At 53.1% G+C, this 22015-nt stretch overlaps 1 protein-coding gene across 1 annotated transcript; it reads left to right on the top strand.

Annotated features, from left to right (window-relative positions):
* The first annotated feature begins 2534 nt into the window (after positions 1-2534).
* Positions 2535-19616, top strand: FBLIM1 (filamin binding LIM protein 1). Its single transcript, XM_047084890.1, has 7 exons — positions 2535-2784; positions 7521-7690; positions 8195-8309; positions 11083-11252; positions 14242-14420; positions 15201-15318; positions 18410-19616. Exons 1-7 carry the CDS (start codon positions 2535-2537, stop codon positions 18521-18523), a joined length of 1116 nt encoding a protein of 371 aa, XP_046940846.1. The 3' UTR covers positions 18524-19616.
* Positions 19617-22015: the final 2399 nt, after the last annotated feature.

Below are 22015 nucleotides of genomic sequence, written 5' to 3'. Positions count from 1 at the left end.
AAACCGCTTACAAAAATAGACTCTTAAACTCGTAACAAAGTGTAAAGGCAAAGGATAAAACCATATGGTTTTTTTTTTTTTTTTTTAACGTTTATTTATTTTTGAGACTGAGAGAGACAGAGCATGAACGGGGGAGGGTCAGAGAGAGGGAGACACAGAATCTGAAACAGGCTCCAGGCTCTGAGCTGTCAGCACAGAGCCCGACGCGGGGCTCGAACTCACGGACCGCGAGATCATGACCTGAGCTGAAGTCGGACGCTCAACCGACTGAGCCACCCAGGCGCCCCAAAACCATATGGTTTTATATCACTAGGACAGCTCACATAAGTCTACACACTTCCAGACATCACTTCCAGAACAAGAAACAAAAGGACAGTACTTTTCTTCATTTGTTTTTTAAATTTATGTATTTATTTTGAGAAAATGAGGGAGAGAGAGAATCCCAAGCAGGCTCCACACTGTCAGTGCAGAGCCTGACGTGGGGCTCAGACTCACGGGACCGTGAGATCGTGACCTGAGCCGAAACCAAGAGTCATATGCTTAATCGACTGAGCCACCCGGGGCCCCCAAAGGAAAGTACTTTTGAAGAACTTTTAAAGCTCTCTTCCTATGTTGGGTTCCTTATTCAGGAACGGATAGTTTTATTAATCAGACTGAGCTATATGTTTTAACCAAACGTGTAAACCAATTTAAGAGGAACTGAGGGGCATGTATTGTTTGCTGCTGTCATTCCTTCAGTCACCAAGAGAGACCCAGGTGGCCAGTGGCTTTGAGATACAGAGGGGGCCTTGTGAGTGGCCACTCGGGCTCCAAGTCTGTCATTAGGGTCCCTCGGGGCCCTCAGCCCCACTTCTTGAGACTCACTCTCTGGGTCCCTGTTAACTCTTCTCTCCATGTACCTGTGGGCTGGGCTTTGAGGCCATGTCAGAGTGGCTCAGCCACAGAGTGAGTTAGAAAGAAGGGGTGCTTTTCACCCCTGGGAGCCCAGTGAGGAGTCCTCCTGGCTGAATGTGGTCACTTGCCTTCCCCCCACCCGCATGGCCCCCCTCAGCCTTGGCCCTGGAGGTTACTGTTTGCAGGCACAACCTGGGAGATGGAAAATGGGGCCCTTGACATCAGGAATGCCGCTCTGCTCCCAGATTCATGCTCTGATGCCCACTCTGGACTTGGGTTACAAAGATTGCGGGCATAGCTGAAGTCACATGCAGTCACTTGGGGAGTAGGAGCAGACATGGTGACCGTGAGCCAGTATGTCCTGTGATGGGCTGTCATCACCCTGAGGAAGCAGACAGCTGCCCCAGGGAGAGGGTCAGGAATCAGGGGAGGTTTTGTGGAGAGGTGATGTCTGAGCTGAAAAAACTGACGCTCACCCTGGGGTAGGGGCAGGGGAGGAAAACCAGGGGGTGGAAACACGCCAAGGCAGGTAAGAGAGAAAGTTGAGAAAAGGTGAATGGTCCAGGGTGGTCAAAAAAGAAGTTGAAGCCAGAGGAATTTGCTAGTAGGAGCCATGGCAGGCTTTTGAGTAACAGGGAGACAGATTTATGGTCTAGGAAGATCAAGGCAGGAAGCAGGAATGGAGACCACTGGGGCTCCCACCCCTGCCTGAACCAGGGCCTGGTTTTGGAGATGGGACAGAGTGAGAGAGTCTGACGATAGAATCAAGACTTGATTGGATACAGAGGTTGACACAGAGAGAAGGATGCGGGCTTGTGGGCTGGGCTGGGAGAGGGTGGCAGGGCCGAGTGGCCAAGAGCCTGGGCCCTGCGTCCAAATTCCAGCTCCGCTGCTGTGTGACCCCGAACAAGTGACTTTACCTCTCTGAACCTTTGTTTCCTCATCTGTCAGGATAGTCCTAGTGCCTCTCCCCCAACAGCTGGGAGGATTTAGAAGTGAGGGGGCAGAAAGTGCTTACGGCAGCGCGGGCAGGGTAGGTCTTGATCAACAGCAGCTCTGATTGTTTTCCTGTCCCCTTCTGCCTCCTGGGACCCACCCCTGTGCTCTGACAGTTGACGCTGTCTCCCTCCCCCAGCAGAGCTGGCCTGGACCCCCGGAACTTCCTCCCTCCCAGGAGAATTGGATCCCAGGGGAGGGAGGTAACTGGGGTGTGGCCCAGTGGCAGGCCGGGCCCTGGGCTGGGACCAGCACCGGGGGTGGGGAACCAGAGGGCCGGCAGGAGCCTCGCACTTGAGGAAAATTAATCATTTGTGAGGTGAGCAGGGCAGGGCTGCCCTTTGCTCCCCCAGGTGTGTAGGTTGGCGGGGGAGGGGCGGTCAGGACCCTTGGGTCCCATCCCTGCGGCCAAGTCACCTGGTGGACGCCCACCCTCCCCCAAAGGACGTCCCCAGGCCCTTTGTCTCCGGTGGGGCTGGCCCGGGCCGCTGGCACAGTAGAGCGGCTGCTCCTGTCTTGTCAGGAGAAGGGAGGCTCGATGCCCTGGGGATGTCTGTCTGTCTAGGTGGAGCACATCCCTGTGCCCTAAGCCCTGCCCAAGCCTGTGCCCCGCTCTGTCCCCAGCACCACCAGGAGCGGAGACGATGGCCTCGAAGCCTGAGAAGAGGGTCGCCTCGTCTGTCTTCATCACGCTGGCACCCCCGCGTCGGGATGAGGCTGTGGCCGAGGAAGTGAGGCGGGCAGCTTGCGAGGCCCGGCCTGGCCGCTCCCGGGAGCCCCCTGCTCCCACCAAGGCACCCGGGGCTGGCTCGGCAGGGAGGCCCAGCCTTTGGACTCCACCTGCCAAGGCCGCAGCCCCAGGGCCAGCTGTACCATCTCAGCTCTCCAATGGAGGTAAGAGGGTGAGGGGCTGGGCAGAAGGTTGGCTCAGAGGCAGCACTGAGGTGGGGAGGAAGGGGCCGACTCTGACGTTATTCATTCATTCATTCATTCATTCATTCATCAAGCACCTACTATGTGCCAGGCAGACGCAAACCCACCTGCCTAGGTTTGAATCCTGGCTCTTCTCTGTTCCTCAGTTTCCTAATCTATAAAGTGGGCGTAATGATAGTACCTTCCTCAGAGGGTTGTTGTGAGGAATGGAAGAAGTAAAACATACGTTGAGGCCAGCGCCTGCCACGTAGAAAGTGTTAAATGTGTTACCTGCTGTTACTTTTCTGGGCCAGGCGCTGGGGACAAGTAAAGGAAGACAAGGCTTTCAGCCTACAGGAAACTTAAATCTTAGCGGGGGAAACAGATGACAAAATTATATGATGTTGGGGAGACACAAGTGCTGTACGGAAATAAAACATGGTGGAGAGGTGCGGAGTACAACTTTTTAGGGGGTAGTCAGGATGGCTTCTCCAAGGAGGTGACATTTCAGCTCTGATAAGACCTGAATGACAGGATAGAGCTGGCCCGCGGGAACAGCAAGTGCAAAGGCCCTGCGGCAGGAATGCATCGGGCGTGTCGGAGGACCTCGGAGGGGGTTTTATTCTCTCGCGGGCTCTGCCACTCACGTGCTGTGTGGTCTTACGCAAGCTGTTTCTTCACTTGGTTCCCTGCTCTGGAAAATGGAAATTTGGTCGTGTATATGACACACCCATCACAGAACGGATCTGCGTCATAAATGGCTTTTCTTTACCGTGTGCCTGGCTCTGCTGCCGTGGTGACAGAGAGCCTTCCGGTCCTCTCTCCCTGCCACTCCGTGGAGTCTCAGCTGTTGGTTGGGTAGAAACAAGGAAGAAGGACAATCCAGGGGCCTGGGGCAGGGGATGTCTTGACTAATGGGACACCAGGTGGAATCGGGAGGCAAAGAGACATCAAGGACAACCCTCCGGAGGCCCCCCTGGGACCTGCTGTCCCCGAGCAAGGCTAGGGCAGCCCTGTGCGTCCATCACCACACAAACCACCTAAAGACCAGTAGAACTGCCAATTCCAGGTGGCCAGAAAGGGGCAGGAGAAAGGGCCACGCGTATACACGTGTGGGAATGCACGGACGTTCGTGCAACATGCCTCTTCATACGACCCAACCTTGTGAACCGATCTTTCCTTCCTAACCACACATCACAAGAACACAGCCTCTTCCAGGTGCTTCCATGTAGAACCAGGACCACGATGACCGGAATTCACACATCAGGACAGGTGATCCAGTTGAAGAAACTTACGTCCCTTCTGCATAGGAGAGGGAGTCCAGGAAACATAGTTTAGATGCCCAGACGCCAACGTTTCCGGGACATTTTCATGGGTCATCGGATCCTGGGATGGGTGGATTTTATGGCAACAAAGCCAGAGCCTGGGAGGGGTGCCTAGCAGCGGCCGGCCCGCCGTTTCGCTTGCTAAACTGGCAAACGGGCAGAGCGCGGGGAATCTTGGGGTTCGGCCTCACTTGAGTGAGACAGGTTCTAGGTGAGCAGCTTGGTCATGAGTCTGGTCTGAGCACAGAACACAAAGCGGGAGCCATCTCTGCTGCAGGCTGTCCCCTGATGCCCCATCCAGTACTTGTCCCCTGGGCAATCCACACACGTCTCTTTGGCCCTTTCATCCTGGCGGCGGTCCCCACTCCCCTCTAGATGTTCGCGTGCACTTACACGGATGCACCAGCTCACAGTCAGAAGTCAGTTTTTCTCGGCTTCTCTCTAAAAAGCTGCTTCTCCTCTTCCTGCTCGTGGCCACTCGAACAGAATCGCCCGGGGTCCTCTGCACACCCGCCCGGTGGCCTCAAGCCCCTCTCTGTCTTGAATTCCTATCCTGGCTGGGGACAGAAGGCAGGTCCCGGAGAGGCCTGAGCGTGCCTCTGCCTCTCCGTGATCCGGTTCCTGACTCACTTGAGCTCATCTGGAGCAAGGCTCTCACACTGGAGCAGCCTCAGCTCCATGAGGGGCTTGTTCAAACAGAGCCAGCTGGGCCCCACCCCGGGTGTTTCTGATTCAGCAGGTCTGCGGTGGGGCCAGAGAATTTGCATTTCTTACACATATCCAGGTAATGCTGACGCTTCCGTGGGGGGACCACACTCGAGAACTGTTGTTTTAGCCCAAAGGCAGTAAGCAGGAGAAGCTTGGGGAGTAGAAGACTGGTTTTCTTTCTTTCTTTCTCTCTTTCTTTCTCTTTCTTTCTCTTTCTCTCTTTCTCTCTTTCTCTCTTTCTCTCTTTCTCTCTTTCTTGAGAGACAGAGAGAGAGAGAGCTAGGGAGGAACAGAGAGAGAGAGAGAATCCCAAGCAGACTCTGCACTGTAAGCACAGAGCCAGATGAGGGGCTCGAACTCAAGAACCATGACCTGAGCCGAAATCAAGAGTCAGACGCTTAACCAACTGAGCCCCCCAGGTGCCTTTGAAAGACTAGTTTTCAAAGTGTGGCCTTTGTGGGGCGGCGCCTGGGAGGCTCAGTCAGTTAAACATCTGACTCTTGGTTTCGGCTCAGGTCAGGATCCCATGGTTTGTGAGTTCGAACCCCGTGTCTGGCTCTGTGCTGAGAGCATGGAGCCTGCTTGGGGTTCTGTCTCTCTCTCCCTCTCTCTCTACCCCTCTGCCACTTGTGCTGTCTCTGTTTCTCCCAAAATAAATAAACTTAGACAAAAAATGAAGTGTGGCCTTTGAACCAGCAGCTTCACCTGGGAACTTTTCAAAAATGTAAATTATCAGGCACTTCCCCCCAAGCCTGCTGAGTCAGAAGCTCTGGGGGTGGGGCTCACCATCTGCCTTTGAGCAAGCCCCCAGATGATTCTGTGGCTTACTCACAGGTCTAGAATAATCTTCCCATCTGTACAGTCCCTCAGTCCTTGGGAGAAAGCAGAAGGGGCTCATTATCTTTCTCGAATGGACAAGAAACCTGAAGCCCAGAGAGGTGCCCCCGTGAATCAGCAGGGAATGGGACAGAGCCCAGGTCTTTAGGGGGCAGGGCCTCAGGCACTTTCCATCTGCTTTCCATGGGTGTGAAGGGAGTCTGACCTTGTGAGGCCTGGCCTGCCTTGTGCCCCAGACATAGGAGGGGGACGGAGGGCAGACGCGGACCAGACTCCGTGCCCTCTCTCCCTGGGGCACTAAGAATCGTGCTCTCCCTGCACATGGCAGCCAACAGAGGATTTTCAGGGCCTGACCCCCAGTCGCCTCCTCCAGGGAAGCTGGGCAGTGCCTCGACAGGACAGCATGGAGGGGTGGAGGTCACCCCCACAGTATAGTGAGCATTCCTGGACAGAGCAGAGCCTGGGGCTGAGGCAGGAACTGGGTGAGACCCAGCCCTCCTCCTCCTCCCTGTGCAGAGCCCTGGGATCCAGGCCCCCCCCCCCCGCCCCCCACCGCGTGGGCCTCAGCCTTCCCTGCAGGCGTTAAGCTACGCTAACCTTGAACATGACTTCATGCCGGGGTATGTACTAGCGTTTGCTATTGGGTTCTTTTTTTTTTTTTTTTTAATGAAATTTTCGAACATACACAGAATAGAGCAGCTAGAGGAATCCTGCTTATCCTGGATCCAGTATCAACAGTTGATAAGATTTTGCCACATTTGTATCGTCTATTCCATTTCTGTTTTCTTTTTTACTTTTGTGATTTATTTTTTTATTATTTTTCTAAATGTTATTTCAATCCAAGTTAGTTAACATATAGCGTAACAATGGTTTCAGGAGTAGAATTTAGTGATTCATCACTTACAGCACCCAGTGCTCATCCCAGTAAGTCCCCCGCTTAATGCCCATCCCCCATTTAGCCCATCCCCCCCCACCACCCACCTCCCCCCCAGCAACCCTGTTTGTTCTCTGTATTTGTCTCCCATGGTTTGGAGCACCTGGGTGGCTCGGTCGGTTGAGCATCTGACTTCGGCTCAGATCGTGATCTTGCAGTTCGTGAGTTCGAGCCTCGCGTCGCGCTCTGTGCCGACGGCTCGGAGCCTGGAGTCTGCTTCGGATTCTGTGTCTCCCTCTCTGTCTCTGACCCTCCCCTTCTTGCACTCTCTCTCTTTCTCTCTCTAAAAATAAGTAGACATTAAAAATATTAAAAAATAAATTAAAATAATGTTCTAGTATCCACATGGAAAAAAAGTAAAAAGGAATAAGGGATGCTAATTTTTTATACATTTTTAAAATGTTTTTATTTACTTTTGAGAGAGAGAGAGCGAGTGGGAAAGGGGCAGAGAGAGAGGGAGACACAGAATCCAAAGCAGGCTCCAGGCTCCGAGCTGTCAACACAGAGCCCGACACGGGGCCTGAACCCACGAACTGTGAGATCACGAGCTGAGCTGAAGTCGGACGCTTAACCGACGGAGCCACCCCGGCACCCCTGTTCTGGAGGGTTCTGACCGGTGCTGTTTTTGGAGCCTGCGCCATTTTACCTGTCCCACCTCACTTAACCCTCACAACAGCCCGCAAAGATTGATAGCCATTTTTCAACTAAGCAAACAGATCCAGAGAGATTGAGTCTCTTGCCTAAGGACCCACAGCAAGTCAGTGGCAGAGCCAGAGGCAGAACCCAGGTCTCGGTGACCCTGGACCTGAGCTCTTAGCCCCTCACGCTGCACGGCCTTCTGGGAAAGCGGACACCTCTTCTGTCCACCTGCAGAGAGAGACTCCCTCCAAGCCTCTCTCCCCTTTTGGTTGCAGGGTGTTCTCCCCCTCCTCCTACCCTGGATGGCGAGGACGCACTCCCGGACCTGGACCTCCTCCCACCTCCGCCGCCGTCTCCTGATGAGGAGCCCCCTGCCCCGACGGGGGCCTCCCTCATTTCGGACTTAGAGCAGCTGCATCTGCCCCCACCCCCACCCCCACCACAGGTACTGCCGACCCCCAGACAGAGCCCCGGGGGCCGAGGGAGGGCGAGGGCTAGTCTGCGCCTTTCAGGGACTTAAGCCTGGAGGTTGCTCCTGCTTGACGGCCATCCCTCTTTGAAGCTTTCAAGTTGCTAAAAATTGGTCATGTTTTTCAAGGTCCCTGGAGAAGGGGCTCCCCACCCTCTTTCCGCTCGAGTACCCCTTTCAGCTCTGAGAAGATATTTTTAATCCTCTGCCCTTAACAGAGGCCGTTGTAGAAATGGGGGGGATTCCAGGCCAAGGAAAAACGATTCCAGGCGATTCCTCAGAAGGAAGTAGTTTGGGGCCCCGGTGGTACCTTCCTACTGAGTGACGTTAGGTCGCTTGCTTCTCTGCGCCTTGGTTCCCTCCTCTGAGCAGTGGGGCTAATTGTGCCCAGTGCCACCAGAGGAGGAGCAGAGCTGAGAGGCCCGTGTGCGGTCCCCACTGGAGGTCACCTCTCCTGCCCTCCCTTCCATGTCCCCACAGTCCCTGGAAGAGAGGCCTCCACTCCAGCCTCGGCCCAGTCCCCCCCGGCCCTCGGAAGAGCTGCCGCCTCCCCCAGAAGAGCCTGTTGGCTTCCACGAGAGAGAGGCATCCACAGGTACAGGCTCAGGCGTGGAAGGCTTCTGGGTGGTCCCCGGGGGCCCTCACTGCACAAGCATGAACTTCCAGGTGGGGAAGTAGGAGAGCAGCGGCCACAGCATCTGTCTCCACTCACGGTTCAGTGATGGGCCTTGGAACTGTACCTCGATTTACCTTTTTCCTTTATAACTGAAATCCATTTAAATATTGATCAGCAAGGGGCACCTGAGTGGTTCAGTCGGTTAAGCGTCTGACTCTTGGTTTTGGCTCAGGTCACGATCTCACGGTTCCTGAGTTCAAGGCCTGCCGTCGGGCTCCACGCTGACAGCGCGGAGCCTGCTTGGGATTCTCTCTCCCTCTCTCTCTGCTGCTCCTCTGCTCACTCACTCTTCCTCTCTCTCTCTCTCTCTCTCTCTCTCTCAAAATAAAAAAATAAACTTTTAAATATATAAATAAATAGGGGCAGCTGGGTGGTGCAGTCGATTGAGTGTCTGACTTCGGCTCAGGTCATGGTCTCACGGTTTGTGGGTTTGAGCCCCACGTCGGGCTCTCTGCCGGCCGCATGGAGCCTGCTTCAGATCCCCTGTCCCCTTGTCTCTCTGCCCCTCCCCCGCACATGCTCGTTCTCTCTCTCTCAAAAATAAACATTTAAAAATAAATAAGCGGGGCGCCTGGGTGGCGCAGTCGGTTCGGTTGGGCGTCCGACTTCAGCCAGGTCACGATCTCGCGGTCCGTGAGTTCGAGCCCCGCGTCGGGCTCTGGGCTGATGGCTCAGAGCCTGGAGCCTGTTTCCGATTCTGTGTCTCCCTCTCTCTCTGCCCCTCGCCCGTTCATGCTCTGTCTCTCTCTGTCCCAAAAATAAATAAACGTTGAAAAAAAAATCATTAAAAAAATAAATAAAAATAAATAAGCAAATAAATAAATATTGCTCTGCAAAATGTGCTGTGATAGCAGAATGGCTTGAATTTTTTCACCGTTTAGTTTTTTGAACACACAATGTTCTCACGTAGACAAAACAAGAAGCATGAAAAGGTACGCCGTGAAAAGCCTCCCCTTTGCCCCCATCCCTGTATCACCCAGTTTCCTGCCAGATCGACAGCCTCTGTTGTCAATGTGTCACATATCCTCCCTGAGATAGGTTATGCATACGCAAGCAAATACAAGTACGTGTCCCCCCCTCCAACCCTGCCCATTTTTCCACAAATAGCAGCAAACTCTGTGCTGCTCTGCTCTTGGCTTTCTTTCCTTCCAGCATCTTAGAGCTCGTTCCACATCAGAACAGAAAGTGGGTCCTTTTTCACAGGTGCATAGTATTCTTTCCCAGGGCCCTGCCGTATGCATTCGACCAGTCGCCTGCGGATGGGCACTTAGGTGGTTTCTTGCTGTGACAAATAAGGCTGAGACGAATTGCCCTGCACGTAGGTCACTTTGCCTGTGTGTAGGTTTGTGAGAGAATTTCTGGGAGAGGAGATACTGTGGGCAAAGGGTAGGTGCATTCATAACTTTGATCTTTTTGCGAAATTATCCTTCGCGGTCCTCCCCATCTGCTACCCAATGAGGGCGTGACTGCCCGCAGCCTCCTTGGCCCCGTGTGTTACCCATTTAATTAGCAGCTATTAAGTGCTTACCATGCACCAAAAGCCTTCTCTACCCTGAGGTTATGAAATAATTCTCTGGTTTCTTCTAGTCCTGTGGTTTCATTTTTCACACTTAGATCTCTGATACGTTTGGAATTGTCTGGGTATAAATGTGTCACGGTGGACCCTCCTTTAAATTTTTGCAGATGGCAACCCGTTTGTCCTGACAGTGTTCTTCTTTTTTTAATGTTTATTTATTTTTAGAGAGAGAGAGAGGAGGAGGATGGGCAGGGGGAGAGAGGGAGAGAATCCCAAGCAGGCTCCGTGCTGTCAGTGCAGAGCCTTTTGCAGGACTTGAACTCACAAACCGCGAGATCATGACCTGAGCGGAAATCAAGAGCCAGACACTTAACTGACTGAGCCACCCATGCGCCCCTTGATGCTGTGTCCTTTGATTTAGGCTTGCTTGCTTTCTTTCTTTCTTTCTTTCTTTCTTTCTTTCTTTCTTTCCTTTTTTTTTTTTTTTTGATGTTTATTTATTTTTGAGAGAGAGAGACAGAGCGCAAGCAGGGGAGGGGCAGTGCGAGAGGGAGACCCAGAATCCGAAGCAGGCTCCAGGCTCTGAGCTGTCAGCACAGAGTCTGATGCGGGGCTCAAACTCATGAACCCTGAGATCATGACCTGAGCCGAAGTCAGACGCTTCACCGACTGAGCCACCCAGGTGCCCCTTTAAGATTTTATTTTTAAATTTTTTTTTTCAACGTTTATTTCTTTTTGGGACAGAGAGAGACAGAGCATGAATGGGGGAGGGGCAGAGAGAGAGGGAGACACAGAATCGGACATAGGCTCCAGGCTCCGAGCCATCAGCCCAGAGCCTGACGCGGGGCTCGAACTCACGGACCGCGAGATGGTGACCTGGCTGAAGTCAGACGCTTAACCGACTGCGCCACCCAGGCGCCCCAAGATTTTATTTTTAAGTAATCTCTACACCCGGTGTGGGGCTCAGACCCGCGACCCCAAGATCAAGAGTCGCGAGCTCCACCGATGGAGCCAGCCAGGCGGCCCTGATTTAGGCGTTCAGAGGCTGGTCACATTCCTTCTTACTGCTCCTCCTGAAATGAGGCCACACTCACGACCCCCAGGGCCTTGTTCCGGGGGGCGCCTGGGTGCAGTACTCCGGGACCGGAGGGCTTACAACCTGTGTCTCTACCCCAGACGTCTGTGCCTTCTGCCACAAGACCGTGTCCCCCCGAGAGCTGGCCGTGGAAGCCATGAAGAGGCAATACCACGCCCGGTGCTTTACGTGCCGCACCTGTCGCCGCCAGTTGGCCGGGCAGAGCTTCTACCAGAAGGACGGGCGGCCCCTCTGTGAATCCTGCTACCAGGTAACCCCTGCGGCTAGGCCTCCAGGTCCCAGGCGCTGTGCTGGGCCCTTGGAAGGCGTCCCATTATTTCATTCCCCACAATCATCCTGGGAGGCAGGCACCACTGACCCACTTCACAGACGAGGAAGCTGAGGCTCAGAGAGAGGAAGGAGCTCAGCCAAGGTGTATTAGTTTCCTGTGGCCGCTCTAACAAATTACCGCAACCGTTGTTTGATGGCTTCAAACGACACTCATTTGTTCTCTTACGGTTCTGGAGGTCGGAAGTCCAAAGGCACGTCCGCACTCCTTCCAGAGGCTCTAGGGGAGAATCTGCTTCCTTACCTCTTCCCGCTTCTTCAGCTGCATCCCTTGCAGACTCTGATTTCTTTGCCCACCTTCAGAGCCAGCAGGGTGGCATCTTGCTTCAGCGTCCCGGTTCCTTCTTCGGCATCACATCTCCCTCTGCGTCCCCCTTACAGGGACCCTTGGGATGGCATTTAGGGCCCACCCAGGGTAATCCCCCCATGTCAGGACCATGAACTCAATCACATCTGCCATCTCCTTTGCCCCTGAAAGTAGTCACAGGTTCCAGGGATTAGGGCCTGTATGTCTTGGGGGCATTGGCCCAGCCTGCCACACAAGGTCACCGGCCAGAAGGCGGTGGAGCCGGGATTCTCCCCCAGACCCTTCTGGTTCTGGAGCCTGTCCGTGGTCTTCTGTCTCACCTCTGGGTACCAAATGCGGTCTGGGAGAGCCGGTTTGGATGCCACGAAGTTAGAGTTGCTAACTCGCTGGTGTGTGGCATAAAGACCACTCACAGACACGTCACCTGGGTGTGTGCGGGCCTCACCTTGTTCTTGCGGGTGGGTAGCACCTGGCGATCTGCACTTTTAACAGTCTCTCCGGTGATTCTGGTACACGTCGCAGTTTGAAAACTACTGGTTCAAGGAGGTAGACTATTTGGAGCTGGAATAATCTAGAAAAACCCGAATGATCTGATGATAGTCTCAGCCAGTCTCCGTCTTACCACAGCCAGCAAGGCACACGGTGGGAGCAGCAAGGAGTCAGGCCATCCCCACCCCATCCCTCTGACCCCCATCACCGTGACAGTGGAGGACAGTCTTGTCCTCTTCTCTCACCTTGCAGCCAGGCAGAGGTGAGTCACTGAGGGGAAGCTGGGGCCAGGGTGGGCTGACAGCTGGAAGCGGCAGGAGGAAGACTCGGGCAGTGTTCTAGGGAGGGGAGGGAGGCCCCCAGGACACGGAGAGGGGACAATGCTGTCCCCACCAAATATGAGCAGATTATAGGCAGCTTAGGCAAACATACCTATCTGTCCAGATGAGCTCAGGTTAAATAAACAAACAGGAGCACAGCCAGGAACAGAAGAGACCTGCCTAGAAGAGAGGTGAGAAGGTGGACAGGCTGGAGGATCTTTGCTCAGTAACCTCTCTCTCTCTCTCTCTCTCTCTCTCCCTCCCTCCCTTCCCCACCCCCTTAATCCTCATTCCAGAAGGGATTTGAGGCAGCTTGTAAGAATGCACAAATACCCATACCTATAGTAATGTTGTACACGTAAACATTTGTTAAGAGGGTAGACCTCACATTAAGTGTTCTTACCACAATAAAATGTAAAAGATAGATAAAGAAATCAGAGGGGCACCTGGGTGGCTCAGTCCTTTAAGCATCTGACTCTTGATTTAGGCTCAAGTCATGATCTCACCGTTCGTGGGATTCAGCCCAGGGCCAGGCTCCACAGCCTAGTTGGGATTCTCTCTCTCCCTTTCTCTCTCTGCCCTCCCCTACTCATGCTCTCTCTCTCTTTCTCTCAAAATAAATAAGTAAACTTTAAAAATAAATCGTGGGCACCTGGGTGGCTCAGTCGGTTAAGTGTCCGACTTCAGCTCTCAGGTCACGATCTCACAGTTCATGAGTTCAAGCCCGAGCCTTCTTTGATCCTCTGTCTCCCTCTCTCTGCCCCTCCCCACTCACACTCATGAGCTGTCTCTCTCTCTCTCTCAAAAATAAACATTAAATCAAAATGTATGTATATATTATACGTTTTATATATTATTTATATATTTATATGTTATATGTTTATGTATTATAAATATGAATATATTTATATTTTAATTTATATTAATATTTAATTTAATAAATATACATTATAAATATGTTATATTTATATATTATCTATTTATATTTTTATATATTTATTTATATTAGATTTATTTAAATTGATTTATTTAAATTTACTTATTTAAATTTATTTAATTTAAAATTTAAATCATAGTTAATTTAATAAATATATATTATAAATATAAATATCTTCTATATATAATATATAAATATATAATACAGATACAATATATAAATATATATTATATTACATATAATATTATATATATTATACATATATATGTGTATGTATATATATGTATATATATATATATACATATATATATATATATATATCGAAGAGAGGAAAATCAAAGTAGAAAGTGAGATGAGACCAGAGGGAAAGTTAGTACCCCAAATACATGAATAAAAGACCCCTATAGTCATTCCTAAAGGTGGAATTCCTCCAGGTGAGCATGGAATCTGACTCTGAGCTTTCAAGTGGCCTGATGCAGAAGGTTAAGAGTTTCAAGGTTTATTGTCTACAAGGTCAAAAGCATATCAGCTCTTCCAGGCGTTCCTCTTCCTGACTCTGAGGTTTAAGAGAGATTTCTCCCATGGGCCCTAGTGGACACGGGCCCTAAGCATGTCTTAGTAACAAAAAATGCGGTAATAGCTTCTTGGCAGGTTTCCTCACTGTGGGCCAAGGATACCTTTGCCAAGCTCGACTCATTTTAAGCAGCGGTAGAGGTTTGGGGGTGATAGTTTCAGGCTGAGCCCGTCTCCTGTACCCCTGCCCTTCTGGGCCCCTGTGGGTAGCCAGCCGGAAAACCCCTTCTGGCTCAGAGTGGGCACACCCATGGGATGGCTCTGAGGCAGTGTCCCTCTGTCCCAGGACACTCTGGAGAAGTGTGGCAAGTGTGGCGAGGTGGTCCGGGAACACATCATCAGGGCCCTGGGCCAGGCCTTCCACCCCACCTGCTTCACCTGTGTAACCTGTGCCCGGTGCATTGGCGATGAGAGCTTTGCCCTGGACAACCAGAATGAAGTGTACTGCCTGGACGACTTCTATAGGTACGGGAGGGGACTCCGCGCACCGGGTGGGACCCCACCAGAGCAGAGCCACCGAGCCTGAGCTCTCGGGGCCGGAGCAGAGCTTTCCTGCGGTCTCTGGGCTCCCAGAAACCAGGTGGCCTGTCCCACACACCTGCTTGCAGCTGATGCTCTGGGTACCTGCGTCGGGCCAGCCGCTCTGCGTGGATTAGGCCCTTTTATCCCCAAGCCTGGGGATTAATAGGCAGGCAGGTACTCTGAAGGGTTCTGTTTTACAATGTGGAAACTGAGGCAGGCAGCCGACAATTCTCCCAGCTGATAAGTGTGAAGCTACGATTCAAACCCCCCAGACCCCAGTAGCTCGCCTTAGAACACGCTCTGCCTGAGGCTCAGCCCCTGTCCTGGAGTTGCTCACTGCACAAGGGCAGCTGTGCCTGTTAAAAAGAAAGGGAAGAGGAAGGGGGAAAAAAAAACAGTGACCCACAATACGAGATAAATGAAACGGGGTTAAGCCCCAGTGAACACACAGCAGATTTCTCTGCTTTGTCAAATTCAAACATTCCCCCAGTCACTTCCTTGGCTCGAGCTGATTATACCCTGGGAAGCCGGGTCTAATTACACAGGACTCTCCATCCGCTCCTGCCAGGAAGAAAGAGGCGTTTGTGGTTGTGGCTCCAGGTGCAGTCACATGGCAACACATCTGAAATAGCTCCGGAGGCCAACTAGAGCCGCCCCGGCTCCCACAGCTAATTTCTGCGGTCCTGGGCTGAGCGCCTCGAGCGTGGGTTCCCTTCCCTCTAGGAAATTCGCCCCTGTGTGCAGCATCTGTGAGAACCCCATCATCCCTCGAGACGGGAAGGATGCCTTCAAAATCGAGTGCATGGGGAGGAACTTCCATGAAAATTGCTACAGGTGTGAGGTGAGTAGGGCAATGAGGAGTTGGGGACGCGCTATCCGCACGGCCCCGGAGCCCTGCCGAGAGCCCGTGGGGTGCCGGGCCTGCGCTGGGCACTGGGACACGGTGACCAGTCAGGGTGGGGGCTCTGCTCTCAAATGCTCACAGCTCAGTAGTGAAGGCAAATAAGAATGGAGATAATTGCAAATAGTGTCTAATAATGAAAGCTCCGAGAGACGGTAAAAACCAAGGTCATCCTGCTTTTCCTCAAGGAGAATCTCATGGGAAGGCTGATGGTGGGGTTATTGATCGGATAATCAAGGCTCACTCTCCATCTCGGTGCTGCCTATTTTGTGTGTTTGCTTTGTTTCCTCTTCCTGTGGGCTAACATCCTCTGTGAGGAGGCGGATACATGCCTGGCCACCGATGATCCAGCTTTAACATCTTCCAACTTAGAAACCTCATCAAGGGAACCGGTGTAGTCCCTAGAAGGGCTCTGATTGGCCCAGCCTGGGTCACATGTCCATTCTGGACCAATCACTGGCCGGGGCTACAATTGCCTACCCCTGGGGCCGGCAAAACAGAACCATAGGAGACAGGAGTTGCCACAACCCTAGGAAGGGAGGGATGCTGGGCAGACGCACGGCACAGACATCGTCTCCAGGCGAAAGAGCATGTACAAATCAGCTTTGGGACAAAGAAGGCAGTGATCAAGTCCAACCAGGGTGGTGGAATCAAAGGCGATCTTGTGGAGGAGGCGATGCTTCACCAGAGTCCTGCAGGATGAGCAGGAGTTCGCCAGGCATTCAGAGGGGGGGGGGGGGGGGGGGGGAGAAAGTCCAGAAAAGAGGCGCAGGCCTGTAAAACCCCACGGTGGCACAAGCAAGCCTGAAGAATCCGAGCGGGGGAAGTTTTTAGGTTTGTCTGTAGTGGAATGTGCCAAAGGGTGTGGTAGCAATGAGGCCAGAGGAAAGAAAAGGGCCTCCTGTGCCAAAGCTAAGGAGTCTGGACCTCAGGCTACAGGGTGGAGTGAGGCTGAGATGGGGAGGCTGCTTCAAGGCGGTGCTGTAGCCCCAGCAAGAAATGCCCCCCGAGTTGCACAGGGTCTCCCGCTCAGTGGGGTCCCCTGCTTGCTTCCGAGCTCTGCTGTCACCTACTTGAAGTGCTTCCTCTTTGAACAAGGATCTCGGCTTTGCACTTTGCCCCTGGACTCTGCAATTACGGAGTCAGTCCTGCTGGGGAGGCTCTCAGAGGCCTCCCCTGGCGCTTCCTCTGCCACCCCCATGTTGCTGATGGATCTGGCGTCTCTGGGGATGGGGACAAAGGTAGTTACTTTTATGGGTGCCATCCGTGGGGTGTCCCAGAGGAAATCTCTGAGTGTCTCAGAGGAGATCTCTTAATCAGTCCATGAGCAATTCCAAACATTTATTTTATTTTGCACTTATTTATACACATGCTTGGAGCCAAGAGGCTGTTTGCACTGCTGGTGACAAGGGGGCTTGGAGAGAAGTTGACATATTGCCCATGTTATGTTGCGCGTTGGTTATGGCTCAAGGTCCAGCTGATAACACATCTTGAAAGAACAATGATGTCATTCAAGAGCTTTTATCACCACCCTAGCCCTCATTAAGGCCCAGTGGTGATTCACTTTTCCCTGAGCCTGGCTGGTGAGCAAATAGGCCCTCCCTGCGTGCCCTTGGTCAGCTTGGCGAAGGTGGCCATGAGTGTCATCCCCCTGCTGCTAGCAGTCAGCTCAGACTGTGGCAGTTACATTTCAAGGGAAGGGGAGGGAAATGGGCTTCAAGGTGCCATCTCAGGTGAGGGATGATAAACTGAGGCAGAGAAAAGTGGTTCCAACCCTTGTCCGTCTGACTCGGGTCTAGCCAGCTTTCCACCACCCCTCAGCTCCCTCGCAGACTGTGACTCAGTCATAATAGGGGTGTTTCCTCACTTGATTCTAAATTAGGAGAGGTCAGGGGCACCTGGCTGGCTCAGTCAGGGGAGTATGTGACTATTGATCTTGGGGTCTTGAGTTCGAGCCCCACGGTAGGTATAGAGATTACATACATACATACATGAGAGGTCACATATGGCCCTTGGGGACCTTAGGTTGGACACTTGGTACTCTCGGAATACCAAACAAGTGGCCATTTGAAATAGCACAGATCCTTGGCATTAAATTGCCTGCGGTCCCCTGTGGGACTTGAGGTGCAGTTTCAGGGAAGAGACACATGAGGGCGCCCTTCTCCCTTGGCTGTGCTGGGCCCAGATGGCAGCCAGGACCCAACAGGACCCAAGTTGTCTCTCTGGGGACCAGCCCCTCTGGTCTGATCCATGCGGATTCCAGAGGATGCCAGCCGTGCCCTGAGCCAGGCCCCTGGACATCAACTGTTCCCATTGTCCCTCTCCAGTGTGTGTACAGGTGAGGCCCCGATGAGGTATGGGCTGTGGCAGAATGGTAAGGTGGGCAAGGTTTGGGCCTCGAATCCCCATCCTCCTTGATCCAAAATCCTTTGGTGATTTGAAAAATAAGAACTATTAAAGTTTGTACCAGTGTTGAAGCCGTACAGACAGGGGAGCAAAAAGGGACCACTGAACTCAGCCTGGAAACCTGTCCTGTCCCAGCTCTGGAACCAGCTCTCTGGTCTGGGGCAAGCCCCTCCTTCCCCAGACCCTCAGTTTCCCCATCTGTAAAATGAAGCGACTGGACTAGATTCAGTTACTCCTTCAGATGTTTATTGTATGCGTGTGATATACTAGTCTCTGGTCTAGGTGGGGCCTAGCGGTAAACGGGGTTATGGCCTCACAGAGCTTATGTTCTCAAAGGGCTGCCAGGCGCTCATTAAGGCCCTTCTAGATCTTTCCATCATCCCTCAGTGTCCATGATTCTCCGAGTGTCCTCAGGTCTCCCCTCAGCTGACTCTGCCCTCATCACTCACACCTCTGTGTGGCTGAAAGCCCGCATCGAATGTGCCCCTAGGCTTCTCTGGCCCTTAGGGAGTACATTCGTTCAGTGAAATTCATCCACAGATGCTGGGGGAGTCCCCGCCCCATGCGGGCTCCGGGCTGCAGGGCTCAGGCTGGGGTCCGTCCACTTGTGCCTCGTTTCCCGCAGGACTGCAGGACCCTCCTGTCTGTGGAGCCCACAGACCAAGGCTGCTACCCGCTGAACAACCGTCTCTTCTGCAAGCCGTGCCACGTGGAGCGGAGTGCTGCAGGGTGCTGCTGAGGGCCCCCACTGGGCCCTGGGGCTGTGAGCTGCCCACTAGCCCTGGACTGGGGGCGGGGGGGAGGACCTTTCCCGACTCGGTTTGCCTTTCTGACCCACTTTTGCACACTCTCCTTCTGAGCCATGACAGGGGCCAGCCTGCAGCTCTGCCCACCATGTCCGGGACGTGAGGGGCTGAGCCACCCCAGCCCCACCCCCCTCCCAGCTCCAAGGCTGCTGGACAGTGCCCCTCAGACTTCCCACTCCTCCTTCTGCCCTCTGGGCTCTGGAAGGCTTCCATACCTTGAACATCATGGCCAGGTTTCCCGTCTCCTAGGGTCGTGCCCCTCTCGAGCACTGGCCTTGACCCCCATTTCCATGGGTGAGTTGGGGTGAGTCTTTAGATGATACCCTGTAGCTGTCCAGTAGGGGGCGTAAGACCAGCTCTGGCTTGCAGGACTGAGCTGTTTGAGTAGAACTCCAGGGTCCTCCTTTAACAGCCCTTTTTTTAAAATTTTGAGATTTATATGATGAGAAACATTCTTTGGATTTGGGGCGAGGTGGGGATCTTAATAGGCAATGTTTCATAAATGTACAAGAATGTGACCTAATGGTGGCAACCGTGGACTTCTCACCGGGGGGACATGTCACGCTGATGTGGGCAGCAGACTCAGGCATGAACCTGAACAGCAGGGGCAGGAGGAGAGGGTGCTGTATGCTGACGTCCAAGGACGTCAGCAACCCCTCTGCCCTGCCTTCTGGCGCTCCTCCCATGTGCGACAGTGATTCAACAGACATTGATGAAGTGCCAATAGTTTGCTGGGGAACAGGGTACCAGGAACTCGGAGTTTTCCTCCTACAGCCTTGACGGGGGCCGTGCGCACAAACCTCCCCACATGCACACACTCCTCCAAGGACACTGCCAAGGTTGTCTGTTCAGCCCCCCTGTTTATGCCCCGCCCCCAAGTCCCACTTGGACCCTCCAACATAGGCTGCCTTATGACCACTGCTTCCTCAAGGCTGTACCTAGAAGATTCTCCTTCCCTTTTAAGGAAAATCACTTTGTTGCTTTGTAACTTTTTTTTTTTTTTTTAGTGTTTTCATTTTATTTTTGAAAGAGAGAGAGAGAGACAGACAGAGTGCTAGTGGGGGGAGGGGCAGAGAGAGAAGGAGACACAGAATCCGAAGCAGGCTCCAGGCTCTGAGCTGTCAGCAGAGAGCCTGATGTGGGACTCGAACTCGCGGACGGTGAGATCATGACCTGGGCGGAAGTCGGACACCCAACTGACTGAGACACCCAGGCACTCCTGTTGCTTTGTAACTTCTAAGACGTTCTGTAGGGCGTGAACAAATGAAACAAAGTACTTGCCTCCCTGGGTCGTCTGGATGCAGCACACGCTCCTCTGCGGATGCCCTGGGCTCCAAGTACGAGGGCGGGGAGCGGGGTTTCTCTGTAGAGCCCCTTAGGGGCCTCACAGAGCCCAGCTTCTTACTCAAAGCTTGGGGAGTGAGCCCCACACTCGGGGCCCTCCCATACCACCTCCACAATTTTTGTCCTAACCGAGGCTCTCCTCTTCTCTTTTCCTTAAGATTTCCTTTGACTCACACCTACTTTTTAATTTTACTTACTTCAAACTTTAGTCCTGTGCTATGCAATATATCCCGCAGTCACATGGTGATGTGCTAGTTATGTTTTTTCCTGTTACACGTGAAAATAAATGCATACCTAGTAGAAGTCTGTCTGTGTTCCTACCAAGATCTCACCCAGGTAAACGCTGGCCTTTGGTCGTACCTGGAAAAATGTCTGTTGGGCATCTGCTCACTGGGGCGTGATCGTTCAGGTGCCCCCAAACTGGGGCTCGGCTCAGCAGATGGAGAAAATCCTGCCCCTCCTCGCGCCCAGCAAGGCTGGCTGCAGGGTGCCCAGAGCGGAGCCTCTGCTGCGGGAGGTCCTCTGGAGCCACCAGACCATTCCGCAGAGTCAGCGCTCGCCCCGGGGATATGCTGTCTCCACGAGAGCAGGACCGCCGTCCCTGTGAGCTGGTTCATCCTCTGTCCTCACTCTAACAACTGGGCTTGTGTCGGGAGCACAGCTCCAGAGAGAAGAGTGCGTGGTGGGAAGGAGCTCTGGCCTTGGGGGGTGCTCAGACCTGGCCTCTGCTACTGAGGGGTGTGGGCAAGCCAGCCGCCCGGAGCCTTGATTTCCCCATTTGTAAGATGAGAGCAATGCTGACCTCTATCAAAGAGGATCGCTGTGCCAGAAAGAGAGAAGTGTTGGGCTGGTGAGGGTTCTCCCCTGGGGCTGGCCAGCAGCGCCTAGCGTTCCTCGAGGGTCCTGTGGATGCCTGTCAATCAGAGGCCTGGGGGGCGGGGGGGGAGACAGGAGACAGGCCTGCAGTCCACAAAGCCGTGTTTCTCATCCTTGCTGCAGCCCCGGAGGCCACACGGCGTGGGGGAACCGTAGGGCGTCTCAGTTTGCAGGTGTTGGGTGGGGGGGACTCCAGGACGCGCTGGCAATGAGGGGTTTGGGGGAGGATTCGGAGCAGTGAGAGTTTGCCCCCACGTGTGCCATCAGGAAGCAGGGGTGACAGACTGAGAGGCTTGATTCATTTACATCCAGGAGGTGGCGCGACAGCCAGGGCTGGTAGGCAGGCGGCAGCAGCTCACAGGGGAGGGTGCTGGCCAGTTTTGCAGCGGGAGCCGCTGTGCTCAGGACACGACTACAGTGAGCAGGGGGACCGGAGGAGCGCAGCTCGGCCCAGCTGTGAGGACCAGGCCGGCTCCCGTGTGCCAGGGGCCCCCTTGCTTTTTCAGTCACCAGGTTTGGTTCCATTCAGGTTTTCCTATCATTAATATGTCACCTTGTGCTGTGGTTCCTCGTGCTCCAGCTTATTTCTGGTTGGGTGTGTTTCCAGCAATGATATGTGGATGGAATTCTGGGGATGCTTTAGGCTTCCGGGCTGTACATCACTCCAGGAGGGGACACTTCTAGGGAGCTCTCTGCGGTGTGAAATTAGCCGGTCACAAAAAGGCAAATACTGTCTGATTCCACTTCTGTGAGGTACTTAGTGTAGCCCAATTCACAGAGACAGAAAGAAGGGTGGTCAGTTAGGGGCTGGAGGGAGGGGGAAGAGGGAGTTATTTAACGAATACAGACTTTCAGTTTGCAAGACAAAAAATTCTGGAAATGATTGGAGGCCGTGGTTGGACAACAGTGTGAAGGTGCTTTAAAAAAGCCACTGAACTGTCTGTACATGCTTACAAATGGTTATGATGATTTGCGTAATGTTATATATATTTTGCAATTAAATATATGCGTGAATATATTTAATGCTCGGAGACAGGGAGAGGGGCTGATAAAGTGATGTAGGAGTCTTGAGGGGTACCTGGGTGGCTCAGTTAAGCTTTGGACTCCTGGCTTCAGCTCAGGTCGTGATCTCCTGGTTCGTGAGTTTGAACCCCGCATCAGGCTCTGCTCTGACGACGTGGAGACTGCTTGGGATTCTCTCTCTC

The sequence above is a fragment of the Lynx rufus genome, unplaced genomic scaffold (genome assembly GCF_022079265.1).
Source record: "Lynx rufus isolate CCGP_SWC_20201006 ecotype Redwood Valley unplaced genomic scaffold, mLynRuf1.p SCAF_2, whole genome shotgun sequence".
NCBI classification, from domain to species: Eukaryota; Metazoa; Chordata; class Mammalia; order Carnivora; family Felidae; genus Lynx; species Lynx rufus.
The sequence above is the reverse complement of the archived record's forward strand: the minus strand, read 5'-3'. Positions and strand labels throughout refer to the sequence as shown.